The sequence below is a fragment of the Humulus lupulus genome, chromosome 8 (assembly GCF_963169125.1).
Source record: "Humulus lupulus chromosome 8, drHumLupu1.1, whole genome shotgun sequence".
NCBI lineage: Eukaryota > Viridiplantae > Streptophyta > Magnoliopsida > Rosales > Cannabaceae > Humulus > Humulus lupulus.
This window is the reverse complement of record NC_084800.1, coordinates 93,935,999-93,948,259: the sequence shown is the minus strand read 5'-3', so window position 1 is coordinate 93,948,259 and position 12,261 is coordinate 93,935,999. Positions and strand designations below refer to the sequence as shown.

General features: G+C 36.9%; 1 protein-coding gene across 1 annotated transcript; it reads left to right on the top strand.

Annotated features, from left to right (window-relative positions):
* Positions 1 to 7,618: 7,618 nt before the first annotated feature.
* On the top strand, positions 7,619 to 9,820 carry LOC133798150 (RING-H2 finger protein ATL74-like). The gene has a single exon (XM_062236354.1). It carries the CDS (start codon positions 8,551 to 8,553, stop codon positions 9,199 to 9,201), a length of 651 nt encoding a protein of 216 aa, XP_062092338.1. The 5' UTR covers positions 7,619 to 8,550; the 3' UTR covers positions 9,202 to 9,820.
* Positions 9,821 to 12,261: the final 2,441 nt, after the last annotated feature.

The window sequence follows — 12,261 nt, the reverse complement described above, 5'->3', positions numbered from 1 at the left end:
GTGATATTAGAGCTCATATCGACAAACTCATGGGTTGTTACCAAAAGCTTAAGGCTATGGGGTTGGATCTAGGTGAGGATTACATGGTGTGGTTTGTGATGGAAACCATTCCTCCCCAGTTTGATTCAATCAGATCAAGCTACAATGCTCAAAAGGAGCAATGGACTATTGAGGAGATGACTGCTATTCTTGCCAAGGAAGAAGAGGACATGAGAAAGGGAAGGGCAAGAAGTATCTCCATGGTGACAAACCCAAACAATCCTCACAAGAGAAAGTTCACTTCCAATAACTCTGGTAACCAAAAACCTCCCAAGAAAAAGGCACTTAGTCCTAAAGGGAATGGACAGTCCAGCTCATCCTCTAATGGTCGTAAGAATGAGTTTTTCAAAGGGAAGTGCAACTTTTGCCAGAATTTTGGGCACAAAAAGGTTGATTGTAGAAAGCTCAAAGCTCACCTAGAGAAGAAATGTAACTGTCTTGTGATGGTTTGTTTAGAATCCAATATTATTGATGTGCCCTCAAATTATTGATGGTTAGATACTGGAGCCACAATTCATGTTATGAATTCCTTGCAGGCAGTGAAAAGTCGAAGAAGACCGAGTAGTTTGGAGCAGAATGTGTACATGGGAGACGATACAAAAGTCCAAGTCAAACTTTTGGGGATAGTTAGATTACAGTTGAATACAAGACATTTTTTGGAGTTACATGATGTTGCTTACATACCCTCTTTTAGGAGGAATTTGATTTCTGTATCTATTTTGGATAGGTTAGGTTATAGTTTTCTTTTTGGAACTGGAAAACTCACTTTGTATCGTGACTCTCTTTTGGTTGGAAATGGAACTTTATGTGGAAATTTATATAAACTTGATTTGCATGATGTTGCTTCTGTTTCTTCTAATTCTTGTCTTAATGCTGTTGTTGGCTCTAAACGTGCAAGATTAGATTTGAAATCTTCTATGTTGTGGCACAAACGTTTAGGTCATATCTCTAAAGACAGAATGGAAAGGTTGATCAAAGATGGGGTACTTCAAGATCTGGATTTTTCAGATTTCACTGGCTGCGTTGATTGTATTAAAGGAAAGTTAATTGCCAAGGTTAGAAAGAGCAAGTCAAACAGGTGCACAGATGTATTGGAGCTTATTCATACTGATATTTGTGGGCCTTTTGTTCCGCCTACTATGGGTGGTTATAAATACTTTATCACCTTCATTGATGACTTTTCCCAGTATGGCCATGTTGAGCTCATTCGTGAAAAATCTGAATCTTTGGATGCATTTAAGATTTTCAAGACGAATGTTGAGCTTCAAAAGGGAAAAATGATCAAAGCTGTCAACTATAATAGAGGTGGAGAGTATTATGGACGTTATGATGAAAATGGAAGGAACCCCGGGCCTTTTGCCAAATACTTACAGGAATGTGGTATTGATGCAAGATATACAATGCTAGGGACACCCCAACAGAATGGAATCGCTGAAAGGAGAAATTGCACACTTCTTGACATGGTGCGATGTATGCTGATTCATTCTAGCTTGCCATAATTTTTATGGGGTGAGGCATTGAGGACTGCTGCTTATATCTTGAATCAAGTGCCTAGTAAGTCTGTCCCAAAGACACCATACGAGTTGTGGTCGGGTAAGAAACCGAGTTTGCGTCATTTTCATGTTTGGGGATGTAAAGCTGAAGTAAGGCCCTATAACCCACAGTCCAAGAAACTTGATCCGAAGACCATTAGTGGCTATTTTGTAGGCTACACCATTGGATCAAGGGGTCCCAGATTTTATTGCCCATCTCACACCACCAAGGTTATAGAATCAGATAGGGCTGTCTACTTTGAGGATGAATTTGGTTCAAGTCAAGGGTCAAGAGAAATTATTTTCAGGGAAGAACGCATTTTTATCCCTGTACCTGTCGCTTCCGCTCCTATTGATGACCTTGTGATTGAATAGATTCCAGTAGAAACTCATGATGAACCTCAAAATCCAGAACAAGGTGAAAATCTTGATATTGGGGATGATGAAGCTATGGTGAGAAGATCACAGAGAACTCGCAGGTCTGCTATTCCTGATGATTACCTTGTCTATTTGCAGGAACATGAGTTTGATGTGGGAGATAATTCTGAGCCAGTTACTTATCAAGAAGCCACGAGTAGTCCTAAATCTATGTTGTGGATGGATGCAATGAAAGAAGAATTGAGTTCAATGTCACAAAATGAAGTTTGGGAGTTTGTTGAACTACCCAAAGGTTGCAGACCCATTGGATGCAAATGGGTGTATAAGATCAAACGTGACTCGAATGGGCAAGTGGAAAGGTATAAGGCTAGGCTTGTGGCTAAAGGCTATAGCCAGAGAGAAGGTATTGATTTCAAAGAAACATTTTCACCTGTTTCTACCAAAGATTCGTTGTGAATCATTATGGCTATAGTTGCTCATTTTGATCTAGAACTCAATCAAATAGATGTGATGACCGTCTTCTTGAATGGGGATTTATTTGAAGATGTTTACATGACTCAACCTATTGGTTTTGAGAAGTCTGGCAAAGAACACATGGTTTGCAAGCTCAAAAAGTCTATCTATGAGCTTAAACAAGCATCAAGGCAGTGGTATCTCAAGTTTGATATGATTGTCACTGCAAATGGCTTCAAGGGGAATGTAGTAGATCAATGTTTATACATGAAGGTCAGTGGGAGTAGTTTTATTTTTCTAGTATTATATGTTGACAACATCCTGCTTGCATCTAATAATTCTGACCTGTTGTTTGAGATGAAACAACTTTTGTTTAGCCATTTTGATATGAAGGATCTTGGTGAGGCTTCCTACGTGCTTGGGATTCAGATTCTTCGGGATAGGGCTAATAGTATTCTTTGTTTGTCTCAGAAGACTTACATTGATCAGATCTTGAAAAGATTCAATATGCATGCATGTTCTCCTGGGAAGGCACCAATAGTGAAGGGTGACAAGTTCTCAAAGGCTCAATGTCCACAAAATGATAAAGAGAGAGATGAAATGAAAGTCGTTCCTTATGCATCACTGGTTGGTAGCTTGATGTATGCTCAAGTATGCACACGTCCTGATATTGCTTTTGTTGTCGGCGTGTTGGGTAGATACTTGAGTGATCCTGGTCTTAGCCATTGGAAAGCGGCTAAGAAAGTCATGAGGTATCTTCAGGGTACAAAGGATCATATGTTGACTTACCGGCGAGCTGACACTCGTGATATAGTTGGGTTCAGTGACGCCGATTATGCATGATGCGTGGATGATAAAAAGTCCACTTCAGGCTACATTTATATGATGGCTGGAGGAGCTGTTTCATGGAAAAGTGTCAAGCAGACACTCACAGCTTCTTCTACGATGGAGGCAGAGTATATGGTGTGTTATGAGGCTACTTGTCAAGCAATATGGCTGCGGAATTTCATTTCAGCATTGAGTGTTGTAGACTCTATTTCGAGGCTGCTGAAATTGTATTGTGACAACTCCGCAGCAGTAGCTTTCTCTAAGAACACTAGCAGTACTTCTTGCTCAAAGCATATTGATATAAAGTACTATTTTGTTAAAGAGAAAGTCGCTGAGTCCCTCATTTCTATTGAGTACACGCCTACCACTAGCATGTTAGCAGACCCACTAACGAAAGGCTTACCTATATGTGTGTTTTTAGAGCATGTTGCCCGAATGGGATTGTCAGGAGCCTAGCATGTTGAGCTCAGTGGGAGTTTTGTTATTTATGTATTGAACATGCTAGTATTTTGTATGGATTGTTTATAGCTTATGTTTTGTTTTGAACATGCATAATGATAATTGAAGTCACTTCTCATTGTTGCTATTACGTATATATATGTTTATATATGTATATACTATTGTTCATCGAAGTGACAGGTACAAAAGGAGATGAATGCGCATAGTCTCAATCAATTGTACCCCATGCATGTTTGGTTTGATAGTTAATGATTGTTATGATATTTAAATGTCTACAGGGCCAAGTCATATGTAATATTTGTATCATATCGGTATAATATTATGTATGATTTATTTGATTGCCATATATGTGTTAGACAATATTATGGTGGTTTGATTATATTGTCCAAGTGAGAGAATGTTAGAATTATTGTTATGGACTAATATAATCATAGACATTATTCCATAATCACAATCATTAACTAAAGTGCCTACTAATTACCAATAACCATAATGAGATGGTTTACACTTACTAATTGCATTAGAGGCACATGGTGGCACCTTAATGACTATGTGTTGGCCCATTAAACTATAGTTCACCACTTCATAATATAATGAGCCCCAATTAGCCCACTAATACCTCTTAAGGTATAAGAGCATAATATATATATGTTGTATGGGTGAAAAGTTGAGGGTAGTGTGGTAAGGGTTTGCTATCCATTAGTTTCCTCTTGCATTTTGCACTTGATTTTTGTAGGTGAATTGGAAGATTCCAAATGGAGGAAATGACTCTAGAAGGGATTGACAATATGAGAGGTATATTCTTACATCCCCAATCAATGCTCTAAATAAAATGTGATATTGGTTTGGTGAATGAGTATTGAATGTTGTTTACAATCTATCAACCATTTCATTTTTCTATTCCGATCACACACCAAAAGTAAAAAAAAAATTATAATCTCTAATAAATTATTATATTCTCTTACACACCCACTAAACTAACTAATAAAAAACAATAATACTTGCATCACCCACCAAATTAACCAATAAAAACAATATATAACCTTTGCCATCGTCAGTAACATAACATATATGTTGGGACACTACATATTTATATTGAGATAAATAAAGTGTTATAACATTCGGTTGGAGAAGCCCTTAATTGTGTTTTTAGCACGACCAAGAAGATGTTGCTACAAGGTAACCTAAATTGGTAACAAAGAAAACTCCGATTTATAGACTACGTTTACAAATTATCAAGTATTTTTTATAGCTAATCACTAGTTAATATTGAGTATTTTTGGGTGAACAATAAAATTACCCAATATTTTTATAACTCATAAGTGTAAGAGAAAGGGACTAATGATGTGATTGGGGAAGTACATAGTTTGTGGCGGATAATCAATTTGGGGAAGTAAGGTTGTGAGCTTGTGGCTGTATTTATATGGGTGTATCTATATATATACATGTATAGGTGATAAATATATTGTGACATGAGACAGCTAACCACCTCCCACACGACACTCAATTGATTGCTACTTTATTTAATGTTAATACATTGACTAATGCTTGTAATAGTCAAAATTAATTGTTTTGATATAATTTACGAGTGAATTAATACTTTGTTAATAAGTGATAGTCTTTATGACATACTAGTTTCATTAAACTAGGACTAAATTTGTATAATTAGTCGGTGATATTTAATGGTTGTAGTCATTACTACAAAAAAACTTTTTGCAACCTTAAAAAAGTTTTTAGTGCTGGGAAGGCGTGAGTCTTTTATTTGAGAGCCTTAAAAAGTAAGATTTTTTAATTTTTAAAAAATTAATTGGTAGCCAAAAGGCGTGGCTCTTGTTGGAACTTCGATGATGACGGCGGCGCCACCACCCCATGATGGTGGTTCGGGAAAACGATGATCGGGCTTCGAAGCCCAAAGCTCGAGGAGCGTCATGGTGGTGGTGGTTTCTCTTGGAAATGCCTATAATGGTCAGATTAGAGCCATGAATTCTCGAATCTCCATGGATTCTGGCGAACGTCGATTCCTATTCCAACGACCATTGAATTTGATCATTTAGTGAGTTTTGAAGCCCAAAGCACAAGAAACACAATGGTGGTGATCATTTGGCTCAGGGTGGCTTGAGGTGGTCAGAAAATGCTTAAAAAGTTTCGGAAACCCACATAGTCGCCGAACTTTGGAGGTTCCGTCGAGAGGGCTAGGGAGCACGTACGACTAGGGGCTCGCGGGGCTGGGGTTTCGGGGGCTGGGGAAGACGCCTGGGCGACGCATGTATGCGGGTGGTGGCTGGAAGCAAGTTGAGAGAGAGAGAGAGAATCCAAGGAAGAGAGAGAGAGAATGAGCTGAGTTTTTTTTTTGATTTAATATATAATAAAACTTTTGTTAAAAAAATTAAATTATTCAAACTTTTAGGATACACATAAGTTTTTAGGGCTCGCATTGTGTGTTCTAAAAGAAATTCTTTAAGGATTCTCAATGAGTGTCCTAAAATGTATAGGGACTTTTGTTACAAAAATTCAAACTTTTAGGATTCACATCAGTTTTTAGGGCTCGCACGTTTTAAAAAAAATTTATTAATGATTTTCAATGAGCATCCTAAAAAATTTAGAAGCTCTTTTTAAGACTCGCATCTAGGTGAGTGTCCTACAAAATTGTCCAAAAAGAATACTTTTGTAGTAGTGAGTATTGTGAATGCATTAGTTATAGTACAACATAAAGTTGTATTTTTATAAACATATTGGTGGAGTTGTTTTGTTCTTTTGTGAAGCTTACTAGAGGCTCTAAACTTCTGCCATGTGGTATTAATTTTCACAAGGCAAGAAAAGTGTAGGTAAGATGAGAGTGTTGGGAACACTCCTTTTCCTCATGAACAACTTTGCCCCTTGGTTTAACTTGCCCAGTTGTTTAGGGAACCGGGTTTATTTTTCTTCACCGACCTTTGTTTCCATTGCGCCAAGGAATTAAATTTTTGATGTTGATGTTACAACTCTGGGCCACAATTGTTAAATATCTGTAGCTTACGTTCTGGGCCAATCAAAGCATTGGTTCGGAAAGTAGGTGAGAGCATTAACATGCGTATGCCATGGAATGGACTACTAGTTCAGTTCAGTCCAGTCCAGGTTGAAACTAGGCAGGTTTTTAGGTCTGTACTGTAGTCAGTTTTTGTGAAACGACTAGAATTAGAATAGACACAACAACAGTGTGTGTACTGTAGCCCCGGGGTCAGATTAGATATTTTTAACAAGATGTATAAGTCTTGAGAGATAAAGCCAAAAAAGAAAGAATATATAATAAATTAATTGATCCACTGGTATTAGATTATCTCTTCTTTATATCTTATACAAAAAAATCTTAGATAAGATTTTTCTTTTTGGAGTACTGGTTTTGGTACGGTTGGTATTGAGGGTGTCATATTGTAACTTTGTCAAAAAGATAAATAGTACACTACATACATAGTAAGTAAAAAGCATTAGCGCGTTTCCTAATTTATTTATTTTTCTTTCTTAAATCTATAAATATATATGTAGTTATGTATTGGGGAAGGATCTAACGATGGGCAAATGGTTGAACTTTGAGGACTTGTTTACTTCACCTTTTGATACAAGAAAGAGTCATGAGTGAGTCGAGTAAGTGGGAAGAAAAAGATGGATTCTGTGCTGAGAATAAGCATTTGTATAAAAGAAAACACCTTAACTACGATTAGGTGGGATCGGGTACCTTAATCAAATATAAATATGTGGAAACTCTTTTCTCCTTTTTTTTTTCTCTTGATTCTTAAGTCTAGTTAACCTTAACCTATTTAGTAGTCATTTCTATCAAAATATTAGGAAGGGAAAAGACCCTTATGTCCCTAACTAATAATAAACTGTCCTTTTGTTTTATTCTACCACTATATCCCTCTGCCTCTAATTACAACACTCCCACATGATACAAACCCATGCCCTCTTTCTTTCTCTGTGTTCTCTCTATCATCACTTCAAAATAAAGAAGAAAACGTTTCAACTGCCGCTCCTTCAAATGTATGGTAAGCCTTTGTAGTCTTTTATTTTTCAGGAGTTCATCTTTTTTTTTTTTCACTTAGTTTTTGGAAGAGTTGTTTAGAGTATAAAAGTTTTATTTTTTGTAATTTTTTTATTGGTTGTATTTATAAAGTGGACCAGAAGAGAATTGTGAGGTATTGATGTGGGTGAAACTAGTGAGAATAGGAGATAATCATCAACTTTGGAGTGCTGAAACATATTATATACTATTCATCACCCTTTCCCATATCCGAAGCGACCATCAAGATGCTTATTTGAAAGTCTTTATCTAGTTGGAATCCCTACAAATATAACCGAACAGCTCAAAACATATCCCTTTCTTTAGTCTTTACTTGTCATTTGATTAACGAGCCAAAAAAAAAAGTTAAACGAGTAACCCACAATCACTTCTTCCGACTTTCCTCTGGTAACTTCTTTTTTTTTTTTTTTCAATGGTTTCCCCTTGACTTTTCTCCCTTCTAGATAGTACCATCATTAAGCCTTTAAAAGGGGGAGGAAAAAAAAACAAAAAAAGAAATAAGAAAGGACTCCATATCTCTATTATCACTAGCTTCACACACACAAGAAAAATCCCACATCGAAAAGAGTGGATCAGAATACAATATTGCAAGCTTTCATCTTCACACCATTGAGAATGAACCCTCTTCTCTCAATCTCATTCGTGGTTCGATTTGGCCAAAAACCATGGAGTAGCGAACTCTCAAGCCAAGTTTCATAACTCAACAGTTAGTGCATAAAAAGGGTACTTGAATTTTGCCTTCATAAAGTGTTTGTTTGGTGTTTGTGAGAAAGTAGTGAACCCCCAATATACTACTACTTCTTACCAATGGTGACTCAACATCATCATAATCCGTATCATCGTCCGTACCGCTTAGTGCTTCAAGACAGTCCAGAGTCAAACTCGCCGCCACCGGCAGCAGCCAATGAAAACAGGAGTAATCTTACCCGCGGGTCATACGTGAGCGAAGCCAACTTCGACACTAACATGGTGATCATACTCGCGGCCCTGCTCTGCGCTCTGATATGCGCTCTGGGGCTAAACTCCATAGTACGCTGCGCGATGCGGTGCAGCCGAAGGTTTGCTTTCGAGACGGCCGACGAGGCCGCGGCACGCCTGGCGGCCACGGGGCTGAAAAAGAGCGCATTGCGTAAGATCCCCGTGGCGGCATATGGCATTTCTTCCGGTATCAAAATCATTGATACGGATTGTACTATTTGCCTTGGTGAGTTTGAGACAGGTGACAAAGTCAGGGTGTTGCCTAAATGTTGTCATGGTTTTCATGTGCGTTGCATAGATCCATGGTTGGTCTCTCACTCGTCGTGCCCAACTTGCCGGCGCTCCTTGCTCGAACAGACAGCTAGTTCAGACGCAGCCCCGGCCGCCGAAGCCGATGCGGGAATTCGGCATCATGGGAATGCAGCAGGGCCCGGAGTAGGACAAGGTGAGGTGACAATCAATGTGGATGAGGTTAGCTAATGATGAATGAGAAAAAAATGGGACACAAAAGCAGTACTAGTTTCTTGCTGTGTTTGTAATTTTGTAATGGGCCCTTGTTAGTCAAACTCGCCGCCACCGGCAGCAGCCAATGAAAACAGGACTGATCTCACAAGCGGGTCATGCGTGAGCGAAGAAATTCGGCATCAATGATCGGAATGCAGCAGGGTCCAGAGGAGGACAAGGTGAGGTGATAATTAATGTGGTTAGCTAATGGGTTAATGACAGAAATGGAACACAAAAGCAATACTAGTTTCTTCTAGTTGTGTTTTTCTTTTTCTAATTGGCCTTATTTAGTTTATTTGTTTATCTTAACGCCGGTAGAAAGATGTCTTGGTTGGTGGGGGTTGTAGTTCTACTTAAGAACTTTTGAAGTATTACAATGTACACTTAGCACCCTCAATGAGAAGATGAATGTTGATTTCAATAATATTTGGTGGAGTGAGTAGTGTAAATGTAATTTTGAGTAAAATCATAGGGTTCCTCTGTGTAAGAATCATTAGAACGAAGAATAAGAAGAGCCCACCTACTAAACTAGTAGTTTTATCTTGCCCATTTTATGTTCTTTACAAAAATATGAATGTGTAAGCTTTAAATTTTAGTTGAGTGCTGCAACTTTGCATACTGACTTCTTCTATGTAACAATTTGGTAAAGGAAAAAGATAACATGTTTGAGTATTAGTGCCATGGAGATTATTAGATAAAATTTTCTATTTACCAAGTCATAAAAAAGAAAAGTTAAAGGCAGTCTTAACAAAGAAATTATTCTAGCTTCCACTCATAAAGACTCTACTTTGGTATATTTCAGAAACAAATAATCATGTTTTTGGAGAGAAAAGTGAAAAAGCTTATAGAAACCAATTTGTGCTTGAAGAATGATTAGTGGAGGAGGCTTAATTAGTTGTACAAGTCTTTCCAAATTCTTTTCCCTGTTTAATGAATTGATAGACATTATTAGGAGGAGAAGAAAGCATATGGAGCACAAGGAATCATCAAGTTGTTGCACATAGAATGGAATCTCCTTACTCTTTTCGCCCACAATTTTCTTCTTACTCTTATCACTTTTGTTTTGTGGGCCTGGGCAGGCCCGCAATCAAGAAAAATCCTTCATGCACCACCTCAGGTACATTTGTCTTTGTAATGAGGATACCTGTGGTACTGAAAAGGATTGTTTTGTGAAGCATAATGCATAATATAATTGGACCACTCCTCCTGTACCGAATTGATCAGTATCCATCTCCCAAGATTTTTCGTCGATTCCAAATATTTAAGCAAAGAAATTCTCTGTTTGTGCTAGTTGTGGAGGACTTATGGAGTAGAAGTCATATTTCAATAGTTTAACAGTACATTGTAAACACATTTTTTTTTTCTCTTCTTTTATTTTTCTTTTTATTTAGCACCAAGTTATGTGCCACTAGCTAGTTACAACTGCATTTCACAAGGACATGGATGTCTGCACAGTTCTGGTACAAAGATTATTATGGGTATGGGGTTGTATTTGGCAAAACTTTGGTGAAAAGAGCAAAATCTAGTCGAATCTCTTATTCTGATTTGTTTTTATAATTAGCGGATCTTTTATCTAGTAATCATAATCAAGAAAAATGTGGCTTTTATTTTAAGTAGAAAGTTGTGGTCTCACTTATGTGACAGGCAAGTTGATTGCAATTAACAAACATAAAAGAATATCCTTTTTTTTCTTCTTTTAAGTTAAGACAATCTCTATCTAATTTTATTTTGGTTTGATAGCTAGATATTCTAATCCTAATCTCTTGTTAAGACAATTTCTATCTAATTTTATTATGGTTTTGTATGATTCAAGGTTGAGAAATGATAGTTAAATATTCTAATCCTAATCTCTTTACAAATTATTTAGAGTTTTAGCATAAATACTGTGAATTAAATCCTTAAATTATGTAAACACGTAATTAAGTCCATTTTTTAAAAACAAAATTATTGGTTTTTTGATAGTCTTTTTTTTTTTTACATTTGCAGAAAAATTACCATTTTGCCCCTTAGTATAAGCCTACTATCAAGTTTAAACTCAATTAAAAAAAAGCTATATTAAATATATGATTTAGTCAAATTTTTTATTGAAAGGACAAAATTACACTCACTTAAAATGCATTAATATCTTTATATTTTATAAATTTGATTAACAAAACATAAAATCTAAAATAAATAAAATCCAAAATAAAAATAGTTATAAATTATATTTCTATTTATTGTTTTTATTTTCTTTAGGGGTCTTGGCCAAAACGACCATTTTATTATGTTCACATTGCATTTCGGTTTATTATCAAAACTATTTTAGTAAAGGAAAAATACTAGTTTGTCCTTTGTGTTTTGGCAAAATACTCGATCGGTCCCTGTGTTTTGTTAAATGACAAATCAAATTCGTATTTTGTAAAATGGAACAAAATAGTACCCTGAACTCGATTTTGGTCAACCAATTTTTAAATATGACTAAAATACCCTCATAATTTTTAATTAATGAGTTAAAAAACAAATAAAAATAAGAAAATAAGAAATTTTATTTTATAAATAAAATATTTTTATTTAAAAACTATATTCATTAAAACTTAAAAATAATTAAAACAAACTTTCCCAAAAATATCCTCCCTCCTTCTTCTTCTTTGGCGATCATGACTAGAGCTAGCTTCCATGCCACGATGAGACCCATCATCATGGCGATCGTCACGGCTTGGACTAGGAGCGAGACCCGACCCGCCACGAAGGATTCCACCATGGATGCCTCGTTGTTGAGGCAGAGCACAACGTTTCACTCGAGTTCTTCTCCTGATCGAACTGAGCACAACGTTTCGAAGGTCAGGATCTTCTCCAGCATCCGTATTCGGATCTGCTTCGTCAACCACTCCCCCATGAAGGCTAATTGTAGTGCTGGAGGAGATTCAGAACGATGGAGACGAGAGATAGAAAGCAGAAGTTCAGGGTGATGGGGAGGAGGAGGAGGCTGGGTAATGGAGAATTTGGGTTTCATTCTTAGTAGTCGAAGCTAGAGGCTAGAAGATCTGAGTTTTTGAG

Coding starts and splice junctions, on each gene's coding strand:
- LOC133798150 (XM_062236354.1), top strand. CDS start 8,551: ATGGTGACTCAACATCATCATAATCCGTATCATCGTCCGTACCGCTTA.